The 27741-nt window shown below is 42.2% G+C and overlaps 1 protein-coding gene across 3 annotated transcripts in view; it reads right to left on the bottom strand.

Annotated features, from left to right (window-relative positions):
- The window catches only part of LOC135520423 (cyclin-dependent kinase 14), a 228598-nt gene that overhangs the window by 156735 nt on the left and 44122 nt on the right, over window positions 1-27741 (bottom strand). For 2 of the 3 annotated variants that reach the window (XR_010452375.1, XM_064945979.1), the window contains exons 3-5: window positions 12891-13136; window positions 1818-1912; window positions 161-240 (exon numbers count right to left, since the gene is read on the bottom strand). Coding sequence is in view for 2 of the 3 variants with exons in the window: in XM_064945979.1 (XP_064802051.1) it covers window positions 161-240; window positions 1818-1912; window positions 12891-13136 (421 nt within the window). In the remaining variant the exon portion in view is untranslated. Of the gene's footprint in view, window positions 1-160; window positions 241-1817; window positions 1913-12890; window positions 13137-27258; window positions 27402-27741 lie in introns of those variants that run through there. The other variant, XM_064945980.1, reaches the window with a different exon arrangement.

Consider the following 27741-nt stretch of genomic DNA (forward strand, 5'->3'; position numbering starts at 1 on the left):
CATTACACAAACAACAAGTCCACTTAACCCAAGTACCTAGAATAACAACACTTAACCGTATCTTCAAACTCTTAAAGTCCAATTAAAGTGAACTCTACAGTATTTAGACTGTACAGGAGCCTAATCCTAATGTAGCCTTCAGGGTGTGACAGAGACCAACCTTCTCTGATGGCGGTGAACGGTGTCCCCTCCTCCTCCTGCAGACGAATCACTTTCAGGGCTACCAGCTTGCCGTTCACCCTGGCAACAAGAAGATAAGACACCCCAACACGTTACACTTCATCCCATGAAAAAAGGACTCAATAATGAGGCAGGCAGTGAATGGAGAGAATGGTAGATTTCTGTAAGTCAATGAAAAGCAATTTAGGAGCACTGAGGTGAGACTTAGTAGGAGACCAGAAGATTAAATAAAATGAACCTCACCAATCAAATCCATTGTAGTGAAGAAAAACACATACAAAGTAACTTCATTACAGTGAAAAATTACCTCAATAAATTTCAATCCATTTATGGCTATGACATTTTCACTTGCTACATTTTAATTATCAGAACCTTGGAAATTTTACCGCTATGCATGAACAGGAAAAAAGGAAAATAACAAAACAATAACTCTTAAAAACAATCGTTAAATAATTCCAAAGTGATTTAATAAAACAAATTGTATTTCATAGTTGGGGAGTGCATATTTGTTATTAGTGTAATATGGAAAATAAATGAATATGGAATATGGACAGTAATTGTGATTATCCTTAACCACTTTACTGCTTCATGATTACAAGCAGCTATGTGCATTTCAATTGGTCATATACAGTTATGTGCATTTCAATTGGTCATATACAGTTATGTGCATTTCAATTGGTCATATACAGTTATGTGCATTTCAATTGGTCATATACAGTTATGTGCATTTCAGTTGGTCATATACAGTTATGTGCATTTCAATTGGTCATATACAGTTATGTGCATTTCAATTGGTCATATACAGTTATGTGCATTTCAATTGGTCATATACAGTTATGTGCATTTCAATTGGTCATATACAGTTATGTGCATTTCAATTGGTCATATACAGTTATGTGCATTTCAGTTGGTCATATACAGTTATGTGCATTTCAATTGGTCATATACAGTTATGTGCATTTCAATTGGTCATATATAGTTATGTGCATTTCAATTGGTCATATACAGTTATGTGCATTTCAATTGGTCATATACAGTTATGTGCATTTCAGTTGGTCATATATAGTTATGTGCATTTCAATTGGTCATATACAGTTATGTGCATTTCAATTGGTCATATACAGTTATGTGCATTTCAATTGGTCATATACAGTTATGTGCATTTCAATTGGTCATATACAGTTATGTGCATTTCAATTGGTCATATACAGTTATGTGCATTTCAATTGGTCATATACAGTTATGTGCATTTCAATTGGTCATATACATATATTGTGAAATTGAAAATTATTATCATGCCCTTTCAGTGTAAGAGCAGTTTGAAAAGACCACCTGAAATGTCAGTCTATTTTGGTGGGATGGAGTTTTGCCCTGCCTGGTGACATCAGGCGGTAAATGAGTTAATTAACCAATAAGAAAGAGAGTTCTAAACATTTCCCCTCCCCACTCAGACCACTCCCAGATTGTTCAAAATTACTGCTTGAAAAATGGCGCTTTGCTCAGAAGCCTTAAAAAAAAATAAAAAAATAACTGAAAACAATCACACTAAGGTATTTAATTGTTACACATGACGTATTTGATATTGAGATAAAAACAGCTGTATTGGATCTTTATATTAACATTGTTTAGGCACTCACTTGCTTTTCCCTTTGTATACTGTGGCGTACGAGCCTTCTCCCAGCTTCTCAAGCTTCTCATAGGAATCAGCCTTCCCGAACTTGGGGCTTGTGGGCTGAAACAGAGAGAGAGAACATAAGTCAGGAAAAGAGACCAATTACAGTAGAGAGGACCCAGTTTGGGTGTATTAAGTGAGAGCGCAGCCATAGGGACAATCTTCTATCTGTGTAGACTATGGAAGCGCCACAGCGCTTGGGAGACTGGCTGAAGTAATGGCATTGATACGAAACAATAATGTTAACCCTAAGAAAGCTACAATACGTGCTATTTCACAAGGAGGGACATGGTACGGTAGATGTTGTGGTTTGGGTCAAGAGGCCTAAAGACAACAACACCAGAAACACTCTGTAACACCAGACACTTCTGACCCTGCTGGCACACAGCCTGTAGAAAAATGGCACGGTCTGTTTCACTGGTTTCTACTCTGGATGATGGAAAGCATCCAGTCATCCAGGAAATGGGTTGTGTAGGATTTCACACACAGAGACTCTGTAATAAAGGTCTGGAGGAAATATCACTGCTGCAGCAAGCAGGACCGAACACGATTGAAAGAAAAAAAATTGTAGTATGTGCTTCGTTCATCTCAGAAGATCTCAAGAGTATATTGCTTTTAAGCCACTTCAGACCCCTACTCCACACTTCTCTAACTAATTTTCGTATTTTTAGAGTTCATTGGTAAGATAACAGTGCAGAAGGTGTATGCTATGCAGGTACAACCATTTTATTAAACGTGTTTTGGCTGCATGGTATTGACAATCAACTGTTGAATGAATATAGGACGGGTCCTATCAATGATTGAATGAAGATGGTACCCGTTCTATCATTGGAAAACAGACTCAGGTAGGTCCTATAGAGGTTGAACAAATCCTGACCGTGTCATGTTTCTCTCGAAGCGTTCCATGGGGATCATGAAGGATCATGGAGGATCATGGGACGGTGACAGAGGTGACACCAGTCAGATCAATTAAGGCCACTGAAGGCAGACCTGGCTCTCAAGAGAAGACAGGCTATGTGCACACTGCCCACAAAAATGAGGTGGAAGCTGAGCTGCACTTCCTAACCTTCTGCCAAATGTATGACCATATTAGAGACACTTATTTCAGACACAGACCCATAAAGAATTCGAAAACAAATACAATTTTGATAAACTCTCATATCATTTGGGTTTAATAACTGGACAGGGTAACAGGAGAACAGAGGACACAACAAGCCACTGGATCGGATTCATAATAGTGTGTCATATTTAGGGACTGTTCGATTTGATCCACTCTTACTAATGTTACAGACACACTTTTCAATTATTTAGATACGGGGACAGTAAAGGAAATAAAAGAAAGAGACAGACAGACAGACAGACAGACAGACAGACAGACAGACAGACAGACAGACAGACAGACAGACAGACAGACAGACAGACACAGACAGACAGACAGACAGACAGACAGACAGACAGTGAGAATTAACACTCATGCATTTGTCTTGAACTCTTCACAGAAATGGAGTGAGAAAAAACCCATTACCCATAACATACTGCACCTGACATTTCAGCTTCCTCCAAAATCTCTGTCTATCTCAGACAATCAGGCCCAAAATGAACTCAACTAGAAAGTCTCAACCTCCATCAGCAACTCTTCTCTGGAGGAAAGTGTGTGTGTGTGTGTGTGTGTGTGTGTGTGTGTGTGTGTGTGTGTGTGTGTGTGTGTGTGTGTGTGTGTGTGTGTGTGTGTGTGTGTGTGTGTGTGTGTGTGTGTGTGTGTGTGTGTGTGTGTGTGTGTGTGTGTGTGTGTGTGTGTGTGTGCATTCGAGTGACTGAGTGAGTGAGTGAGTGAGTGAGTGAGTGAGTGCAGGGTGTGCGTGTGTGTGTGTGTGTGTGTGTGTGTGCATCCATGCATGTGTCTGTGTGTCATCAAGACTCTAGCCCTTCTCTTACATTCCATTATTTTCTTTAAGAATAACTGAAAAGAACAATGACTGACAGCAATATAATCCTTTCAGTGATATAGCATTTCAGCCCTGGTGGCAGACAGACATAAAATATATCTGAGATCTCTTACTATTGTCATACTTTAAATACAGGGGCTTCTAGAGGTTCTGGCTGCTGTAATGTCTCTGTTTTATCATTTAAAGAGCGAGTGGACCAGGCGAGAGCTCAGGGAAAGCTCCAACAACATTCCAGACAATCCCTGGGGAATAACTCAGTTCTCCCGTCATCACTGTCTCTCTCTGGGCAGTGTGGGCACACACGCTCACACAAACACACACGCATGTACACGCACATACACACACACGCATGCAAAAAAGCACACAAGCACACACATGCAAACACACACTCACAGCTTTTAGCAGTGTCTTCTTCCCTCTGGTTGCTATCTAGTCATCTCCTGCAGCCCCACTAATAAGTCCATGAAGCATTTCTGAGGGTTTAATAAACAAAGAAATTCCCCTGGGAGATGACAGGAAGTGAAACAGTATCTGTGAAACCGAGCTGGACTGGCTGCAGGCAGCTCACACATCTCAACCTATTACAGGCCAAATACAGGGCTGTTAAACGCCCCTATAGGGTCTGATAGGACCAACAACGGGATATGCTGCAACATGGAATCTGCTGCAACATGGGATCTGCTGCAACATGGCATTTGCTGCAACACAGAAGCTGCTGCAACATGGAATCTGCTACAACACGAAATCTGCTGCAACACAAAATCTGCTGCAACACAGAATTTTTTAATCTTTATTTAACTAGGCAAGTCAGTTAAGAACAAATTCTTATTTTCAATGATGGCCTAGGAACAGTGGGTTAACTGCCTGTTCAGGGGCAGAACGACAGATTTGTACCTTGTCAGCTCCTTCCGGTTACTAGCCCAACGCTCTAACCACTAGGCTACCCTGCCGCCCCTAATCTGCTGCAACACAGAATCTGCTGCAACATGGAATCTGCTACAACACGGAATCTGCTACAACACGGAATCTGCTGCAACACGAAATCTGCTGCAACACAAACACACTCAGCTAGTGTCTGTTATACAGTAAAGGGAGTAGGTCCTGATCCAGGACCAGATATATCCCCAAAGATAACTCCAACAATCACAGGAGTACTAAGGGTAGTTTATTCAGCCAACAGCCTGATGAGCCAACACAAACACGTACTCAGGGCCAGTCAATGTGTGAAGCGGCTCTCCAGTGGATGGTTTAGCAGCACACAGGTTGATTATTAGAGAAATGGAGGTCAGGGTTAAGGGTGAGACACATCACTAGCCTGATTTGCTGAGAGCCTATTACCTGGCCGGATACCCCCACTTTCCCCACCAGTTAACAAGGAGTTGGAGGTCTCTGGGTAGAGGGGTAAGGTGGGGATCCTGGGGGGCTACAGTTCAGCTTTGCCTCTCTCTCTCAATTCAATGTATCTCTCTCTCCCTCTCTCTCTCTCTGTCTCCTCCTCCAGGTTAAGTGCCCCTTGTACTGTACATCTCATGCATTTTTCACGTCTATGAATGTTCAACCAAATTGATTCTATCTAGGGTTTTCTCTTTCAGCCTTTTATGTTATATCTGTTTCTAGGCTTTGACCCCATCCCCCTCTCTCTGTCCTCTTTCTGTCCTCTCTCTGTCCTCTCTGTCCTCTCTCTGTCCTCTCTCTGTCCTCTCTCTGTCCTCTCTCTGTCCTCTCTGTCCTCTCTGTCCTCTCTCTGTCCTCTCTCTGTCCTCTGGTGGTGGATGGTACATACCTCAGGTCTCTTCCTGCCTACCCCATGCTGGTACAGTACTGTGAGCTAAAGACCCTACTGAAGTTATTTGACATTAGCCATTTAATGTTCTACAACAAGAGTGCAGAGCTCTGGTCCTCAAGGGCAGCAGGGGCAGTGTACACCAGGTGTTTGTCCTTGGCTTTTAATAAGTCATTCATTACAATCTGGTGAGCCAGGTGTGCGGACACTCTGGACAGTAGCATTAACTGGTTGATTACATGTCCGGGAGAGAGAGCTGAAACCTGACAGCAGGACTGTGGTCCGTGAGGACTGTGGCTCCGAGCTGTGCACCAATGTACTATTGGAAATACTAGAACATCCCTGGAATATAAGTGGTTCAGCATGAAATGCTGATAAGAGAAGTAGGCAGGGAAAGATGGCTGATGGTTATAGTTGCCTAAGCAAGAGGACCATTACATTTACATTACACTACACTTAACATCAATTTACATTGTTAGGCGTGTTGTGGCCCAAACAAATCATACTGAAAAATTGCAAATTACAGAAATGCCGACAGGCAATTAGTCAAGAATAATATAATAGTTATTACATCTTATTGTGTGTGTACAATAATAATAATTGCGCTAAATGAAAATAGATTGAGGACACGATTTGAAACATTTCTAATCTACATGATTAAGCAATACAGGTCTTCTGGTAACAACATTCAATTAGCCACCAAATGGAAATGACATTCTGGTGAGCTTGTTTTCTCATTTTCAGACCATCAATCTTAACCTAACGTAGGAGGAGTAAAAGAAACGCCTGAGGGAAGTCGGATGGAAACGGAAGCGTCCGTTTTGAGGCTTCGCCTCTTCTCTGCTTTTCCCCTGAAAGGCGGATGATTCCGGTGACACGCCCCCGGATGCACCCTCACATCCATCGAAATCGAGTTTTAAACGCCAAAACAAAACACGAGCAAATACAGAATACAATCTGAGTTTCGATGATGTTTTCTCCCATTATTGTCTGATGTTATTGCTATAGCATTGTGTGCTGTATATTAGTGACTGTACATATAGACTGCACAGTGTATTGGATACATTTAAAAACAAACAAAAAACAATGTTTTAAGTGAGAAGTAGGCATTGGTCTGAAATTCACATGAGCATCACAATGCATACTTCACCCATGCTCTACCAAGGTTTTCCAGCACACCACCATGACCTACTACAGTAGCTATGTTGGTATTGTACTTTCAACAATGTGTAGGCAGGTTGCTTAGGATTCAGACCTTTTCAAACAGCCTAATTCACACTCTTCGAGGAGGTGCTCCCACAATGATGTGATTTGTACCACATACAAGGTCATGTATTGTATGCATTCTTTCCACCCCACCACCCCACACTAAGGCAATGTGTGCTGGTGCAAAACACAGCAATACAAATAAAAGTACACAATAATGACAAATGGCAGCAGATTTTTTTCGTTGTTATTAGTATTTATTTCATATTAACAGCTGAATTTCTATAGAGAAGCGAAAAGACAGAATCCCATTTAAGACAATATGGCATAAACTGGAAATGTTTTCCCTGATCTCTTTTAACAAGACAAAGGAGAAAGCTCCTCCTACACAAAATCATCAACATGTACGCATGAACTATTTACATGAAAATGTACTTTCAAGTTTCCTGAAGAAAGGCCGAGTACTACACTACCTGTAAACAATAGTGAGTTATCACAAAAGAAACCATTTACAATCAAACGTACATTCATCAGACATAGTAAACTTTGTACATACAATTCAAGGATGGACAAAATTGTGCTTGAATAGCTACAGGGTTATGCAGACTTCCTTGTTCACGCCGAGTTCTACCTGATTCTATTATTCAAGGTCTCGATGAACAGCTGAGGTCTCGATGAACAAAAAAGCCTGTATGACCCTTCGGCTCGTCAATAGCAATTTTAGTAACTCCTGATACAAACACCGTGACAAATTACAAACTGCTGAGAAACACCTATAAGAAAAAGTACAAAACACTTCTAAGAATAAATATTTACAAATCGGACAGGTGGATAGGTGCTCTAAATCCTTTAGCTACAAATGTTTTTAGTAATGTTGTACACAGCTGTCCAACTCCAGTAAAATAGCACACATTCCCACATATATAAATGTCAGTATAAATATGAAATTAGATGGGCGTACTCACAGATCGGGAACAGAACATACAGAACTGCTACTGATAGTGTGTGATGTACTGTGTGAATATGAATAAGCGTAGGTCGTTGGTCAGCTAGATGTGGGACAGCTTGAAGAATTTCTTAGCTTCTCAAATGACAGAAAGTGGCTCCTGAAAAGGAATCGTTTACAACCTGTGCAACTTATCGCATGTATTTGTCACGTAGGGATGACATGCATCTGACAGATGAGGGCAGTGACGTCTTCTTCGAGAGTTTGAGAGCTGGTCTCTCCACTGTTCTCCCCTCTGTAGTAGCAAGACGCGCGCACCAGTACACGTCATGCTCCATGTCCCTTGCCACTCAACGATGCCCAAGAAACCGAAAGGCTCTTTTAAGAAACACCTAATATATTAAAGTAAGCCCACATTGTGCGTACAACAGTGTGTGCGTGTGTGTGTGTGTGTGTGTGGAGGGGGGGGGGGATGGCGGTGTCAAAAACTATACACGAAAGAGGATGGTCAAAATAGCCACACCGGTAGGCAAATCCAAACCCAGCGTGGTGATGCTAAGCGTTACACTACGGACCCTGTTATAGATACAGTTGAAGTCTGAGGTTTACATACACCTTAGCCAAATACATTTAAACTCAGTTTCTCACAATTCCTGACATTTAATCCTAGTAATAATTCCCTGTTTTAGGTCAGTTGGAATCACCACTTTATTTTAAGAATGTGAAATGTCAGAATAATAGTGGAGAGAATGATTTATTTAATCTTTTATTTCTTTCATCACATTCCCAGTGGGTCAAAAGTTTACATACACTCAATTAGTATGTGATAGCATTGCCTTTAAATTGTTAAACTTGGGACAAACATTTCGGGTAGCCTTCCACAAGCTTCCCACATTAAGTTGAGTGAATTGTGGCCCATTCCTCTTGGCAGAGCTGGTGTAACTGAGTCAGGTTTGTAGTAGGCCTCCTTTCTCGCACACGCTTTTTCAGTTCTGCCAACAAATGTTCTATAGGATTGAGATCAGGGCTTTGTAATGGCCACTCCAATACCTTGACTTTGTTGTCCTTACCAAACGAACTTCCTGACTGATTACTTAAGATGTTGCTTCAATATATCCACATTATTTTCCTGACTCGTGATGCCATCTATTTTGTGAAGTGCATCAGTCCCTCCTGCAGCAAAGCACCTCCACAACATGATGCTGCCACCCCGTGCTTCATGGTTGGGATGGTGTCCTTCAGCTTGCAAGCCTCCCCATTTTTCATCCAAACATAACAATGGTCATTATGGCCAAACAGTTCTATTTTCATTTCATCAGACCAGAGGACATTTCTCCAAAAAGTATGATCTTTGTTCCCATGTGCAGTTGCAAACCGTAGTCTGGCTTTTTTATGGCAGTTTTGGAGCAGTGGCTTCTTACTTGCTGAGCGGCCTTTCAGGTTTTGTCGATATAGGACTCATTTTGCTGAGGATATAGATACTTTTGTACCTGTTTCCTCCAGCATCTTCACAAGGTCCTTGCTGTTGTTCTGGGATTGATTTGCACGTTCATCTCTAGGAGACAGAATGTGTCTCCTTCCTGAGCGGTGTGATGACTGTATGGTCCTATGGGGTTTATACTTGCGTACTATTGTTTGTACAGATGAGCGTGGTACCTTCAGGCGTTTGAAAATTGCTCCCAAGGATGAAGCAGACTTGTGGAGGTCTACAATTATTTTCTGAGGTTTTGGTTGATCTCTTTAGATTTTCACATGATGTCAAGAAAAGAGGCACTGAGTTTGAAGGTAGGCCTTGAAATACATCCACAGGTACACCTCCGATTGACTCAAATGATGTCAATTAGGCTACCAGAAGCTTCTAAAGCCATGACATTTTCTGGAATTTTCCAAACTGTTTAAAGGTACAGTTAACTTAGTGTATGTAAACATCTGACCCACTGGAATTGTGATACAGTGAATTATAAGTGAAATAATCTGTCTGTAAACAATTGCTGGAAAAATGATTTGTGTCATGTACAAAGTAGATGTCCTAACCGACTTGCCAAAACTATAGTTTGTTAACAAGAAATTTGTGGAGTGGTTGACTTGTGGAGTGGTTGACTTCAACTGTATGTCAACTTGACACTATATGTAAATGGACAGTTTTGGTCATTCCAAAATGTTTTTTGTTAATTCACTCAGTATTTATTAAACGTTTATTGCGCTTGCTTGGTTCATTTGTTTCCCACGTCTGAAACAGTCAATGTGTTGAACACAGTTACATTTTACCACATACCAAGTCAGCAAGCATGGCATTTCATTTTGACTGGACACAGGATGCAGAAGCATGATCCTGGTGTTGTTTTACCTGGATGCTTTGCGTGCAACCCGCACCCCTGCTACTTTTTTACTTGTGGATGGCAACCTCAGATTGAACACTGTGTTGATCAGTCAGCGGAAATTTGGATCATATAGACAAGAAGAAAATAGCATTGACAGAGGAGGGCGCGTACTGAATTAATGCATCCTCATCCTAAAATATAATTTGCATAATTCATTTCTAACAGTGACAAGTTTGTTCTGGCGTGTGCATGTATTATAAATAAGCAGCGTGGCTGTTTTCACAAAGTTCTCAACGTTTGGTGTATCTAAGTGGCTATAACAGCAGCAAAGGACGTTCGCTAGCGTATTTGTTTGTGCTCTGATTACACGCAAGTGTTCATCCATATGAAAGACCTTCCATAGCAAAATATAAATATAAACAAAATATAAAAACACTGTCTTTCAAAGATAATTCGGAAAATTCCAAATAACTTCACAGATCTTCATTATAAAGGGTTTAAACACTGTTTCCCATGCTTGTTCAATGAACCATAAACAATTAATGAACATGCATCTGTGGATCGGTCGTTAAGACACTAACAGCTTACAGACAGTAGGGAATTAAGGTCACAGTTATGACAACTTAGGACACTAAAGAGGCCTTTCTATTGACTCTAAAAAACACCAAAAGAAAGATGCCCAGTGTCCCTGCTCATCTGCGTGAACGTACCTTAGACATGCTGAAAAGAGGCATGAGAACTGCAGATGTGGCCAGGGCAATAAATTGCAATGTCCGTACTGTGAGATGCCTAAGACAGCGCTACAGGGAGACAGGACTGATAGCTGATCATCTTCGCAGTGGCAGACCACGTGTAACAACACCTGCACAGGATCGGTACATCTGAACATCACATCTGCGGGACAGGTACAGGATGGCAACAACAACCGCCCGAGTTACACCAGGAACGCACAATCCCTCCATCAGCGTTCAGACTGTCCGCAATAGGCTGAGAGAGGCTGGACTGAGGGCTTGTAGGCCTGTTGTAAGGCAGGTCCTCACCAGACATCACCAGCAACAACGTAGCCTATGGGCAAAAACCCACCGTCGCTGGACCAGGCAGGACTGGCAAAAAGTGCTCGTCATTGATGACTCGCGGTTTTGTCTAACCAAGGGGTGATTGCCGTATTCGCGTTTATCGTCGAAGGAATGAGCATTACATTGAGACCTGTACTCTGGAGCGGGATCAATTTGGAGGTGGAGGGTCCGTCATGGTCTGGGGCAGTGTGTCACAGCATCATCGGACTGAGTTCGTTGTCATTGCAGGCAATCTCAACGCTGTGTGTTACAGGGAAGACATCCTCATCCCTCATGTGGTACCCTTCCTAAAACGCTCATCCTGACATGACCCTCCAGCATGACAATGCCACCAGCCATACTGCTCATTCTGTGCTTGATTTCCTGCAAGACAGAAATGTCAGTGTTCTGCCATGGCCAACGAAGAGTCCTGATCTCAATCCCATTGAGCCCGTATGGGACCTCTTGGATCGGAGGGTGAGGGCTAGGGCCATTCCCCCCAGAAATATCTGGGAACTTGCAGGTGCCTTGGTGGAAGAGTGGGGTAACAACTCACAGCATGAACTGGCGAATCTGTTGCAGTCCATGAGGAGGAGATGCACTGCAGTACTTAACTGGTGGCCACACCAGATACTGTCTGTTACTTTTGATTTTGACCCCTCTTTTGTTCAGGGACACATTATTAAACTTATGTTAGTCACATGTCTGTGGAACTTGTTCAGTTTATGACTCAGATGTTGAATCTTGTTATGTTAATACAAAAATGTGCACATGTTAAGTTTGCTGAAAATAAACGCAGTTGACAGTGAGAGGATGTTTCTATTTTTGCTGAGATTACCTAGGTAGCTAGCTAGCTAACTTCCTTTTCTTCTTATCCAACCGGTGTAACCTAGCTAGCTACAGCTACCAGCATTTTCCTAGTTAGCTGCTACTTTTGCGTAGCAACTGAGTTGCACCCGGTTTAGAACTCTGAGATTTGTCTGAAAAGATGTTAGCATTGTCAAAAATGTTCCAGAAAAAGCAATAAATTGTGAATTTAATAAAAACTGTTTCACCTACAAAACATATTCAGTCCATGTAGCCTCGTTTTATTCCGACGACCCTAATGCTAACGACTCTGGTATAGTGGTTCTCGGTAATGGCCGGACGGATCATGACGAGAAGCGGGAGGGTGTCAAATTGGCTTACATGTGATGGTAGGGAGATTTGAATTTAACATTGCCCTTCAACCAATGCATGCTATAGTCGTACCAACCAGTAGAATGTACTACAGGCCTATCGTCTGTACTGTATACTATCGACCTTACAGTATACATTGTATGACCGTACTGTGTATTGTATATACTGTACAGCAGGGTTCCCCAACTGGCAGCATGCGGCCCAAATTTGGCACGTGGGTGGTTTCATTTGACACCCAAGTTTTCAGAGCAAAAAAATCAACAACCATTTAAACATTTTAGACTGTAAAGACTGTAAAAACACCAGGAAAACAGCTACAAGTGATTTTTATTTAATAAATCTGTTGCCGTGTATTTCCACGTTTTAGTCAAGCATTATATCTGTTTGGGCTTCTTTCGGTCAATTTGCAGTCTACAAATTATTGGTCATTATGTTCCGGCCTCCCGACCATCCGCTCAACAAGAAATCAGCCCACGGCTGAATCTAGATGATGATCCCTGCTGATCAGTGAGTAGACAATAAACTGTGTATACTATAGACTGTGCTGTGTATTTTATATACAGTATGTAGCATACAGCATGTAGGCTACTGTATAGACTTACAGAGCTGGGGCTGGAGTGTCGGCGCAGTTTGGGAGACTCTTTCCCAGTAGAGGAGGCCTTGGAGGAGATACAGGCATTGTTCTCTGAGTGCACCCTCTTCACCTGGCTGGCGGGTTTCTCGAAAGCGTCGAAACCGCTCTGTGTCCGCTGAACCCTTACCTTCCTGTCCTCAGGGATGGTGTCCAGGGGCGTGATGACCGAGTCCTTTCCCTGGCCGCTGCGTGTGGACATCTTTGTGACACATATCTGAGAGGAGAGAGGGACCGAGAGAGAGGGAGGAGAGAAAGGAGAAAGAGGTTGAGCGAAAAATGAAAGTGAGGAAAATGATTCCATCTGCATTTACTGCTGTTCGTACCAAAATTGTCCCCCTCCACCTAGTCCCCTCCTCCTCTAGATCTACCTTCATTTAATCTCTCTGTCTGTCTCCATCTCTCCCTCCCTGTGGAGTCCCAGTGCTACCTCTCTCTGTTAGAAGATTTATATCTCCATATCCCTCTGATCAAAACACAGCAACCATACTACTCTGTTTCTGCTGCTGCCTCTTTCACACCCCATTGCTGCTGTGCCTACATACACACACACACACACACACACGCATTCCCTCTAAACACAATGCAACCTACCGGCTACTCCACAGCTGCCAAAGAGTGTGTTTGTTCCCTGGGCAAAAAAAGGACCAGGCAGCGTGTCGCGTTGTGCCACAGCCTACCTTTCAGATAAAATATTTAGTATTGGACTCCCCAACGAGCTGCTACTCTAATCACTACACATACACAGTGACCAGGCTGCAGAAGTCACCTTGCAGCTCTCAGAGCAGAGCAGCTCTCTCACCCAGGTTAGGATTAGGGTTAGTCACGCTACACAGTTGGGCTTCTGACAGGGATCAAACAAAAACAAAATCAGGAGAAACTGCCAAGAAAAAAATATATTTATTTTACAGCTAGAATCCTTAATTGAAGCAATAACAGAGTCCTCCCCACCCGTTTGACTAAAAAGCTCAAACAAAAGAAAAGAAAGTAACTACACAGATTAATAAATAATATGTCTTGATATTTGATGGAGAAAAGCATTCATTAACTGTCTAAAAAAATGTATGCAAAATGAGCGCTGCAAGATATGTGCAATTTCATACCAAATATTGCGATTGCGAATTTGAGTTGCGAATTAGTGGTGTCCCGATATCATAATTTTTTGTATCCCAATACTCAATACCATCAAGATACTCAATACCATCAAGATACTCAATGCCAAAACGATACCACAGGGGGAGGGGGGGGGGTTGGCTGCACTGGTAGACAGGCTTGATCCGTGAGGCACATTTGACAGAAGTACCGAAACTACAATTCTAGTTTCGTAAAAAGTACATACGTTTTGGTATACAGTGCAACACTAATGCATGCAGAGTAAATCTCGACAACAACACAACAACATAACTCATGTCCCAAACAAAACCCTTTAACAGTGATTAATGCAAGAATAACATCAACAGCAATGTACAAGACCACAAGGCTTTGGCAATATCACATCATTGCTATATGCCTTGGGTCCTACTATCAGACGCGTGTGTAAACGCATGCACACACACACACACACACACACACACACACACACACACACACACACACACACACACACACACACACACGCGCATACTTACTGCATTACAACCTCTCTCTCCCAGTTCCTCCCATTCCTCAGCCACAGTTCTCCCACATCCCACTTCCTTTCCTGACCTCCCAAAAATGTCAGAGTAAGACTCTATGAGCCTCTCTGGACTCTGTGGACAGAACAGACTGGCTGACACACACACACAATCAGTGTCTATGGTTGTGACATGTGCAAACAAATATTTTTGCATGCTATCATTATATCATAGCTGTCGGCAGGGCATACTGTCTGTAGTTTACCTAGTATGACACCCTGAATTAGTCTCTGTCACCCTAACCCAGATAGGACAGTCTCACTATGATATATAAGCTGCAAGATTATTAGAGAATGTATGGTAGTGGTTTAGTTACAATACAATATGAGATCGATAGATTATTAGAGAATGTACGGTAGTGGTTCAGTTACAATACAATATGAGCTAGACAGATTATTAGAGAAATGTGAGAGCAAAATTGCAAGATTATGTTATAATACTTTTATTGCATCAAATGGTTGTTTTATCCAACAGAATAAGGGGTTGTTAGAACGCTCATCTGTGTATGTTCTACTGAGGATGGGCCTCATTCCAGAGCATGAGTTAATGTTTCTGTTCTATATGGTACCAGGAAGAGACGACCCCAGAGCCAGACGCTGGTCTCTACACAAAGAAAAGTGTTTTACAGCAGATACTGTCTGTGAATTATAAGTATCTTTCATACAAATCTTAACCTTGTGACCCATTCCACATGTCTGTTGTTCATCATGTATACTGAAAGGGTTGTATCTTGGCTATAAAAAACCTTTGCACTTTCGTCTCGGGGCTCTCAACGAATCATCTGAGGGTGATTTGTCAACCAACCATCAGTATCGTAGAGCACTCAATCGATTAACTTTATATTTTTGTATTGACCTGCTCCCTTATTAATAAGAGAAATAAAGATATAGTTTAAGTATAACTCTGACTTGTGTGATAAGTGTGTCTCTCCTCATTTGATAGTAAAAAAATTAACCACCACATTTAGAGACGAAGATGGGATGGGGATGTGAATCTTCACTTGGTGAGCGCTCCCGACGACCTGGTTAAATCGTGCAAGAGGGATCCATCAAACTTGGGATCTCAGGGAGACCACACTTCAGGAACGGAACAGATGGACCCACCCATGATCTGAGAGGCAGCGAGCCAAGTGGATACCACATCTCGAACTTAGTTTTTTTTAAAGAGGTGAGCGAAACATGCAAAGTCAAGTTTCTAAGAAAAGCCTCTGTTACGTATGCTCTGAGTGTGTATTCCTGTGTGAGGAGGGCATCTTGGAGGCGTAAACAGGGCAGAGTCAGTGGGGAATGATCTGAGAGTTAGTCGACTCAAAGACACCTATCATTGGTTGGTTGCAGGCGACCTAGAGCCGTCCTGACACTGAATTGATCACAGTGGGGATCGGTGCGTTCTGTAAAGTTTCTGTTTAACCGTCTAAGTGACCCGCAGAAGTGGGGAATTCCAATTATTTTGCAAGCCAGGTATACCCTGGGTTTGCTCATTTAGCGTTAAATATCTAGAATCTGTGTGAACTAGTTTTGACCATTCAACGTTAAAACATCCGGAATCTGTGTGAACTTGTTAAGATGATATAGTATAAGATAGTATGGTGCACCTGTAATTGTTTAAAACCTGCATTGTATATTGAAATATGTAAATCTATGAGTTGCATTATCCTAGGAACTAACCATGAGATAGCATTTTTTTTTATCCTGCAGGTTATAAAAAAAGAACAATATTGTCAAAAAACATCTAATTGATTAAGTATGTTTAGGAATAGCATTGTGTGACTGATATGAGAGTTGCGTGAATGTGGAAATGAGACTTAATCTGAAGTATGGATAGTAACATATAGAAATATGCTTAATCAGATATTAAAATTTGGATAATAAGCTTTGATATAACGTTATCTTGGAGTTCCGTTCCTTCACTGACCACCATAGAATATCACAGGCTGGTAGTGAGAGCGGGATGATATTTTAGAAAGCAGTGGGAGGTCTATGGGAGGCTTGATTTTGCCATGGTCTCTGGGACGTTAGAGAACCATCGAGGATCCCATGACGGGCCGGTCACTGTCTGGAAAACAGAAGTAAATGTTTTGGTTCCGCTGGAGAGCTGATTCGTAGCTGTGGAGAGTCCTTGAAAACACAAATGGAATGGTTGATGTGAGTACCTAAGAATTTCTTTACGTTTCATATGGATTCTGTGAAGATATGAAAATGTGATGAAGTCTACTAGGAGATTTGATAAAGTAATACTGGGAATATAATTAGACACCTTAAACAACCCATACGTAGACGTACATGGGTTTTGAGGTGGTCCCTTTAATGGATCATTTGATAAAGATGAGGTTTAAGCATTATTAAACTGTCTACAAAGTCTGGGCAATGGTTTCAGAAACTGATTGGAGTGTGTCCACTTTTGGTTAACTTACCCTAACGATGCAACTATAAAACGTTTATTAGATTTTCTCTGTCCGGGTACTACATTTGAAATAAAACTGCCCTTAAGGCCTGAAAATGTGTTTATTTTTTCCTCCCAGTATGAGAGGAGTTGCTAGATTTCTTGAATAAACCTTTTTCTATAAAGTTAGAGGGAATTAAGATGGAATCTCGACGTCAGTTATAACATCGTACGATGCCTAGGGTATCCATTAAACTAATTATCATTGCGGGATTAATGTGATGCAGTAATTGAAATATGTTGCATGAGAAAAGAGTGCAATATCTGTTTCCAAGTCAATAAATGTTGATTTATCTCATTGACTGCTAATCTTTTCCTTTTGAGCATGTGTGAATCTCTGCGGAAAGAAGATAGAATATACAAAATCAAATCCGATAGTCCTCAAGGCATCGTGTCTCCTGACCCCTCCTGTCTCAGCCTCCAGTATTTATGCTGCAGTAGTTTATGTGTCGGGGGGCTAGGGTCAGTTTGTTATATCTGGAGTACTTCTCCTGTCCTATTCGGTGTCCTGTGTGAATCTAAGTGTGCGTTCTCTAATTCTCTCCTTCTCTCTTTCTTTCTCTCTCTCGGAGGACCTGAGCCCTAGAACCATGCCCCAGGACTACCTGACATGATGACTCCTTGCTGTCCCCAGTCCACCTGGCCGTGCTGCTGCTCCAGTTTCAACTACCTGAGCCATAGGACCATGCCCCAGGACTACCTGACATGATGACTCCTTGCTGTCCCCAGTCCACCTGGCCGTGCTGCTGCTCCAGTTTCAACTACCTGAGCCATAGGACCATGCCCCAGGACTACCTGACATGATGACTCCTTGCTGTCCCCAGTCCACCTGGCCGTGCTGCTGCTCCAGTTTCAACTACCTGAGCCATAGGACCATGCCCCAGGACTACCTGACATGATGACTCCTTGCTGTCCCCAGTCCACCTGATGCCGGTGTAGAAGTCATTAATTAAGGCTATTTTCTGGGAATTGTGCCGTTATTATGTGCCTGATGTTACGACTACAGACAACTGTAAATTAGGTTATTGGCGGGGTTTCTTCGGCATTTCAATAGCATTGGGTCTATGGGATTGACTCAAATCTGGGGTTCTGATTGTAATTCAACTATTGGTATGTTTTGCCTGGACAGACACGGCCACCAGTGTTTGTTTAAAATATAAACTGAATGTTTTAACAGATTGCTCAGTTCAAATTGAAAGACTAATTCATTCAACATAAAAAGCGAGACGATTTCGATGTAATACGTTGTCTGCTGCCTAAATGGTCTGCTTGAATAACATATTGAGAATGGAGTCGTATTTAAATAACTAAATCAAAGAAGAGACAGTTACCTAAATCTGATGAATTCTAATAATAGCAGATAGATAATTAATTGCGAAAGAGCTGTGCCCACCAAAATGTTTGTTTCTTTTTCTTACGATGTATTTTATAAATGCGGTGCATTACATGTTACTTTTAAAGTCTTGGACATGTCATAAGTGTGAAGCCGAAAGAGAAGAGAAAGTTGTTCAGTTTGTTTTTAACCTGACAATAACGGTAAGCGCTGAACGTTGTTTGAGAATGGGTTATATTTTTTTCCTACAGGTAAGAATAGAAGAGTTGGTTGTGCTCGCTGGGCTATATCTCGCTGTAAGGGATTCAGTGGGACATTTGCAGTAGAGATCTGAATAGTTGAAACGGAAACGTTCTGTGATAATTTCTGTTTACTGTTGCTGGGTTTTATAGTTTAGGCAACACCAGTGAATTTGAGCAGGAAGTTAATGTATTATAACATTATAATCTGTTTCCATTATGTGGAACAATGTCCGGTCATTAAAGTGGATTGCAGTTTGAGTTTGAGTTTATTTTTTATTTTTACAGGGACAGTGCACATTAATCAACGTTTCAGTAAAAGTGCTGGTTTTCGCCAGCTGGCTAATTGTCAACCGCAGTCCCTGGGCAGGTTATTAAAAACAATTACAATAACAATAACAATAAAGACAATCAAGGAGCAGTGAGCACATGCAGAGCAACATAGAACAAGCAACACATAGCCATATTTGTGATTTGGACTAATGTGAAGAAGGAGAAGGTGTTGCCTTTGACTAAGGGTAGGCTGCCTTAAGTCTATTATCCTTTGACCGGATGTGTACAATTCTGTATGGAGTTATTAAGGGTAGTGATTCTAATTCTATTTTGTTTAATTTTTTGACCAGTAGTGGTTTTGGATTGAAGTTTACACATATTGAATGATATGTGAAGGAGTGTACAGTATTGTTGTGTTGTTTGTGTTGTTTGTTCTGTTTTGTTTTGATACAAATCTCACCAGATTAGGTCTGCTGGATTGTTGGGATTTCTCCCGATGGGTTATAGGTCTAAGGTTATAGGGGTCCTGTGTGGCTCAGTCGGTAGAGCATGGCGCTTGCAACGCCAAGCGTCGTGGGTTCGTTTCCCACTGGGGCCACCCATATGCAAAAGTAGTGGCCCCAGCCGACTTGTAAGTCGCTTTGGACAAAAGCGTCTGCTAAATGGGATATATATATATAAATTCCTCAACCTGTGGCTCTGAGATGAAGTCGACAGTGTGATGAGGAGTATAAGCCATTTTGAAAAATTGTTTCAATAGAATATGTTGTAATTCTCTTTGACATCTTTAGACATTGGTATTAAGAATAATTGGTAAAAGTAACAATTTATCATATAGTTAATACTTGTCTGGATTTCCTGAATCTAAAATGAACTGAACTGTTGTTCTGATTTTTCCTGTCTTGAGGTTATCATGAAAGGTGACATCAGTTTGTGTTTTAATGCATGGAAGAGATAATTGGAACAAGTACCTCAAAACCCCCTCTAACTGGCTGAAGAAATGCCAAAGGCGCTCAAAATCGCCCTGTCCGCACCACTTCTACTGAAAGAGTCCTGAGCCAGCAACCTGTATGTAACGTCCGATCTAAACTGTCAACTGTTTTTCTCTCATGTAATTTCTCTCAGGAGTGTGACAGATGTCCACGTGGGGTGAGCATGGCAAACAATCTGTTCCAAACTTCTCTTATATTGCTGGTATACTGGGTGACGAATGGACAAGACATAAGGTAAAGGTGATGGCGGCTCAGGTGAGACATTGAAATTGGGACATTATCATGGACAATCCACTTTGAACTGTAAAGCTAATTTAAGACTGTCATGACGTTGGCCTGGGGGGGTAGGTTTATGACAGTCATAAATACGTCTTCCCCACTTTTTTCCTCTCTCTACCCTACTTATGTTACATTTGCAAAACCCTTAGTTAACATAGAGATTCTGGGAACATCAGAAGGTGGGGGGAAATTAACAATATTCTGGTAATCCGACCAATGGAACATATGCGGTGGTACTTAATGGGTATGATGTCAGTTCGGTTGTCATCTGAGACATTCTCATCAATGATAAGATGACATAACCTCTACAGTGGAAAGTCTACACATCAGAGTTATCAGATTCACGTGGAATTGTTGTTCAATTTAAATGTTTGAATATGAAATTATTTGTGATGGGATGAAATGTGATTTTAGCTTCTAAAATGTGAGATTTGGGTTTTCATAAGATAGGTGAGGGACATGGGCTATAAAACTTTTCAAACACGACCTCCTCTCCCTTCCTATATAAGCCCTTGACGACAATGCAACCTCCTGTTCTGAGGACGTGAGGACGACGGTCCGATGTCAGAATGGTTCAGATATCAGATAATAACTACAGAACGAAGCCAACATCAGCGTGAGCTTTGGTTGCGAATGGTATGAACTTTGAACTCTTATTCACTACAGAAGTGATACCTCCTAGCCGTTGAGTTAACAGGAGATGCAAACGCAGGTTAGGAAGGAACAGACAGAGTATCCCGTCTACCATACAACAACGTTACTACAACGGATCTAATTTACCAGCAGAGACATTCTTCAAAGGACAAAGGACACGGTTTGTCAACACGGCCTTCCATCTACCACCAACCAACCAAAGCGCAGCTCAGAGTAAATATTTATTGCATTTTCCTTTTCCAAATGGGCGGTAATTTAGAATGCATAAAATACTGTATTTACGATAGCACAGCTTCCCCCTTTGTTCCTCAGTCTTCCCGCTCTTTCACTCAAACCCAGACCCTTTTCTTTTGTGTAACCAGCTGTCATATCTGTTCCGCCCGCTAGGGACGTTTTCCTTTATGAGGTCATTTGTAATCAAGTTATGATTTAATTATGTGTATGTTTAATTCTGTGTGATGAGTTAGGTATTTAGTAAATAAATAATTAAACCCAATTTTGTGTTGCTGATTCAACATGTTAGCCAGGGTTCGTCCAGATAACCAAGAATTTACAACTTTCAGATGAGACTGAATTAAGATGACGATTAATATTGACTGCTGTTGATGTAAAATATTACTAGGTCTTTAAGAGTTTATTCAGAAGATAACAGCTCTAGAAATATTATTTCGTGGTGCCCCTACTCTCTAATTAATTACATTTACGTGATTAGCTCAATCAGGTAATATTAATTACGAAGAAATTATTTTATAGAATAGCATGTCATATCACTTCATCCGGCACAGCCAAAGACACGGCAGGACAATGAAGAAGACGCCAGAAGAATCAGTGCCTGAAGGAGGGGGTCAACTGTGCCAAAAATGTATTTTGACTGTTGTGGTATCATGTTGATTGTAGAGGTCTACACACTACATCAAAGTATAGTAATTTAGATAAAGAATGCATTAGGATACTGATCTGTATTATAATCGTGATAAGAAAGTTAATATTATAATTATAGGATAATTATAATGTATGTGTCACGACTTCTGCCGAGGTTGGCTCTCCTACCTGTTCAGGCGGTGCTCGGCGGTCGTCGTCGTCACCGTCCTACTAGCCACTACCGATCGATCCCTTTTTGTGTATCTGTTGGTTTTGTCTGATTGGTTTCACCTGTGTGTTGTTTAGTTAATTAGTGTCTGTATATGTAGTAGGTTGTCCCGCCCTTGTTTTGTGCGGGATTGTAATTTGTGTATTCATGTCAGTCGGTTTATCTTGTGTTGTTATTCTCCGGTCTGTCTTTATCCTGTGTTGGATTGTTCACCCTGTGTGTGTTGGGTTGACCGTGTTTCTTGTTCGCCGGAGAATAAACTGTCATATCACTATCTGCTCTCTGCGCCTGATTCCACCCACCTTGTTAAGACGTGACAGTATGTTAATATAATGTACATTCTGCCAATGTTGATGTAGGATGAATTTAAATCACAGAGCAATGTCATTGTGAATTTGGTTTGGATAATTCATTGTGTCTTGATTATGATTTGGAAAATGAATGATTTTTAAAACTGATGGATTGATTGGTGAATGGGGAGAGTGAAACTGATCCTAATCTATTTTACTTATTTCAATTACCAAATTACATGTTTAATGATAGTGATAATAATCAGGAACTATAGCAGGTATGGTGGTAATGGCACATAGAGACTATAGGAGTTGCCTTATAAGTAGATCCAGAAAAACACCGGTTCCAACTCACGCAACATGACTACAAAATATCTAATAAGTTACCTGTAATCTTTGTCAAAACATTTTAAACATCTTTCCTAATACAACTTTAGGTATTTTTTAACGTAAATAATCGATAAAATTTAAGACAGGATAAACTGCGTTCAATAGCGGATAAAAACAAAGTGGAGCGAGCTTTCAGGTCGCATGCGCCCCCAACCAAAACAATACACTAGACTCGACCCTCGTTCTGAACAGCCCTACTTCTTCATTACAAAAAGGAAAAATATCAACCAACTTCTCAAGACTGTTGACATCCAGTGGAAGCGACAGGAACTGCAAGCAAGTGCCTTAGGAATCTAGATTCACATAGAAAACCCATTGAAAGCACTGTCACCTGAAAAAAAAAATCTTGGACGGTTTGTCCTCGGGGTTTCGCCTGCCAAATAAGTTCTGTTAAACTCACAGACATCATTCAAACAATTTAAGCAGAGTGTTTTCTGTCCAAATCTACAAATAATATGCATACCCTAGCTTCTGGGCCTGAGTAGCGGGTAGTTTACTTTGGGCATGCTTTTCATCCGGTCGTGAAAATAACGCCCCCTAGTCTAGAGAGGTTAAAACCATCTCCCAGAGAAGAAAGTAACTGTAGCCCTCTATAGAGATACAAGATGAGGCTGGGCTAGAGTTAGCGATGGGGAAAAGAGGTTCAGATACAGTAAGTCTGGGCATTGGGTTAGGCTTTGGGAAAGGTAGATGATTTTCAAACTTTTTCCCCCCAATTCACTTACATCAGCTACAGTATCTTTGCACACAGCTGTGTTGATAAGAATGATGTATATAAACCCTGGATTGCCGAATGCTATGTAATGGCCATTGAGAAGCTTTGAAGCCAGCGGTCGGCCATATTGGCACTCCCCAGTAGGAGCAGTCCTCCATTGGGAATGGAGTTCTACACTATTTCAATTCAATATTTCAAGGAATAAATTACATGTATTGAAGTATTTTATTTATTTATTAAGGTGTCTGTAATATAATAAACTTGGCAAAAACTAATTTAGACATAATAAATGTATTTCTAGAACTTCCAAAATATGTTTTTACAACAGTGAGGGAGTGCCAAGATGGAGGCACGATGGCTTCAACACAGTGCCCCCATCAGACATCTAGTGTATAAATCATTGGTTAATAAGCCTGACTAGAATAAAACACTAATTCAAATAGAGCAAACCAGACTCTTTACAGCTGTCCACAAAACAGAACTGTGTCCTGACCTGTCCCTCCATCCCTGGATCCCTCTGTTCTTCCATCCTACAATCCTCCATCTGTCCATACCTCTGTCCCTCAATTCCTCTGTCCCTCAATCCTTCCATCCATCCCTCCTACAGGTATCTATCTATAGGTTGCGTGAGTTGTACAACCCTTCGTCCATCTAGAGCCAGCCATCCAGCCAGTCAGTAAGCTAAACATCCAGCCAGTCAGTAAGGTAACCATCCAGCCAGTGGCCCAGGCCTCACATCCACCTCCTCCCTCTGATTAGTACCGAGAGAACTTGGCTCTGATTTGGATGAAGATGGAGGATAAGAAAACTCTGACATATGAGTAAATTGGCAGGCTTCCCCAGCACCTCCAGCCTAAGGAGCCAGAAGCATGCAGGGTCACTCAGACCAATCACTCTGACACTTACCAACTCCAGTGTGGATCTCTCCCTACTCTAGACCAATGCCAACAACCCAGCTCAACTATAGTTCAAATCTCACTGTTCAGAGCCAACCAGAACAAGGAGAGGAGACCAACAATGGATCAATAAGTAAAAACAAGGTAATCCAATCCACTAGACGTAACACGTCACAACTAAAATCTCCCCTCTATTTAGGAGTGTTGAAGTGTTGGATGTAGTGTCTGACAGAATTTGCCTCTGTTGAAGTTTTGGTCCAGGGCAGAATGACTGTTGGCTTAGGTTCAGCCTTACTGACACTACTGTAAGAGGTTCAACACTGGGCGAGGCTGGGCTTGTCTGAAGACATTATTGTTAGAGGAATAATAAGATAGATTTACGTCTGTCTCTAGACGAGAGGGAGGGACTGGGAGGCCGGCCATCTAGAGGGAGTCTTCTCATTCTGTAGATTGGCTTGGCTTGGCTTGAGTCCTGCAGAGCCAAAAACAGACAGTCTTCTGAAGGGCAAGTAAGGATAGGATGGCTTTGAACAAGGTGAGATGGATTGGGTGGGTCTTTGAAGTAGGTACGGTGGGTTTAGTGGGCATTTGAACTTCAGCAAGTGGAGCAGTAGTCCGGTGATGCAATGATACCTATCCAGTTGTATCCGTTAATGGTTCACTCCATGTTTTTCTACTGGACGCAGTGGTTGATCTTCCTACAGTAAATGATCCCCATTTACTACGAGACATACCACTCCAACTACAACTGCTGCTGTGTGTGAACCACTAAATATCCATAACAAAATATAGAGAGTGGATTATGAAGCTATTAGAAACTTATCTCCATGACGATTCAGACATATTTTCCTCCTTTTATGAAAGTAGCAGTGAATCAGAGATTAATGAATGCATAGGCGACTGCCCTCAGACAGATAAGTGGTGTAGTACTTATCATACCAGGTTGAAGTGACCCTTCTCTTCTCCTCTCTCATAGTAGCTTAGCACCATAGAAATACATATTCATTCAATGTGTTTATAATATATTCATCAATGGTTATCACTTCATTGGAGCCTACTGTCTCCATATTACAAATCATTATCATAGTACTAACGCTACCATTGTTCTCTATAGAAATCGATCTGACGTAAACAGAACACTTACATAATGAGATTACTAGCAAGATATGCAAATATACCACCGGGAAGGGTAAGGCGGAGGGGCAGCATACATGATAGATCAATATCTGGAACAGGGGTAGGCAACCCTGGTCCTGGAGTGCTGCAGGTAGGACAGGTGGGTTGAATTGAGGCAATCGCTGAACTGATCAATTAACTTAGTAGCTCAGTGTGGTGCCTAGTAGGGGGGAAAATCCTGCAGTATCTGCGGCACTCCAACAACAGCGTTGCCTACCCCTGATCTGGAAGATCAAACAGTCTAAATCTGGCTTCATAGCAGATGAGACTCTGTGCATTACAGGAAGTGTAAAGGGCTCAGGTTTGAACCCAGACATGTGCCTCCTCATAACTCACGACCAAATGAGCACCACTTCAACTTAGGCCCTACACTCTTAGAAAAAGAGGTGTTTTCTGGATCCTAAAATGGTTATTCAGCTCTCTGCATAGAGGCCCTTTGAAGAACCTGTTTGGTTCCAGGTAGAACTCTTCTGGTTCCAGGTAGAACCCTTTTGGTTCCAGGTAAAACTCTTCTGGTTCCAGGTAGAACCCTTTTGGTTCCAGGTAGAACTCTTCTGGTTCCAGGTAGAACCCTTTTGGATCCCCTTTTCTCTAAGTGTGTAGACCCAGTCACTCCTAATAGACCTCTCTGCCTTCTTCCCCTCTTCCTCCCTCTCCTAACCACTTGACTCTCTCATGCACTCCTCTCTTATTTCCCTCACCGCTTTCCCTCCCTTTTTGTCCTCATCATTCTCTTTCTGAAATCAGTCCCTGTTCTCTCCTGGTCTTTCTAAGGAGAAGAGGGAAGAGAAAAGCAGCAGCAGCACCCCTCCATGGCTCGATGGTTTAGTCTGGTTGAACCGTGATAGATACCTTTGAAATGTATATTTATTATATCTATCGCCCTTCAACCAGGCTAAACCATCGAGCCATGCAGGGGTGCGCTGCTGCTTTTCTGTTGTCTGCTTGTTTCTGTTAATTTCTCTTCTCCCATCTCCTTAGAAAGACAAGAATGTACGTTGTGTCGTATGGCCCTGCAGAAAGCCCAAGGCACAGCCTCTCTGCCTCAGTAGGGTTCTGTGAGGTGTTAACACAGATGCAGATCGCCGGTCAGACGGACACTCAGACCAGTGTGACATGTTACAGAGTAGCCATTTAGACGGGCAAATCAGCACCTCGCAGCACAACAATGGAAACATACCTTTTAGTCCTGAGGGAGGGAAGGAGCAGGCGAGAGACAGAGAGGCAGAAAGAAGACTAATGATGCTCTCGTTTGTTGCTTGCTGAATGAATGCAACCAAAATAACCTGTATAGAAACTGCAGATGAGACTTTCCAGAGTTCCAGAGTCAGCCCACCGTGTTCCACACACAAGCCCTCCCCCCTGCGTCTACATAACCTCGTCACATCCTCCCTAATCACTATCACACACAGATAGTCTCAGGTGGGCCTGCGTGGAGATAGCATGTGAGCTCATCATGGTCCACACACACGCACCCACATACAGTCACACACACACACACACACACACACACACACACACACACACACACACACACACACACACACACACACACACACACACACACATACACACACACACACGCACCCACATACAGTCACACACACACATGCACACACACAGAGATGCACATACACATTCACGCACCCACACACACAGCACTGCTGCTACTCCGTCTATTTCTCTACATGCCCTAGATGGTAAATGGTAAACATGCCCATCTAATGTACTGTACAGCATGTGTGTGATGTGTCTGGGGAAGACTATTCCGGCTGAGCCGCACACACACACACAAGCCTGCACGCACTGCTCGACCGCGAGAGAGCGATGAAGGGAGAGAGGGAACTAGGGATTTGGGGAGGTGGAGAAATCATCAGTAATCAGTTTGTCTTCTTACCTTATAGCAGGACACAGCTCACCTGGGATTCTCTGGAGAGCAGACGGAACACACCGCACCACTAACACCAATCACTCTCCTCTCATTTCCCTGCTAACAAACTCAAAACATCTCCCTCTCTATCCCTTGCTCTCTCTCTTCCTCTCTCTCCCGCTAGCCCTGGCAGGTTGGAAACGAGGAGATTGTACTACAACACAGGGGGGAGTGAAACTGGAGGGGGGAAGTGGCAGACTGACGCGTCACAATCCTCCCGGGTGCTGAGCAGAGAGAGATGATGTGTTGTGATTTGAGACGAGAGGTGCGTTAGGAGACGGGCTGTGATGCAGCAGATCGCTGAGGGGTTCTCCTGTGTCCATGTCAACGATCCTGGAGCACCGGCGGCCCCCGTTTAGCGATGAGAGATGGTGCGGCCGGTGGAGTTTGAGGAAGCAGACTGTGGCAGCAGCAGCAGTGTCTGCAGCATTAGCAATAGCAGTGTAGCTG

The sequence above is a fragment of the Oncorhynchus masou genome, chromosome 29 (assembly GCF_036934945.1).
Source record: "Oncorhynchus masou masou isolate Uvic2021 chromosome 29, UVic_Omas_1.1, whole genome shotgun sequence".
NCBI lineage: Eukaryota > Metazoa > Chordata > Actinopteri > Salmoniformes > Salmonidae > Oncorhynchus > Oncorhynchus masou.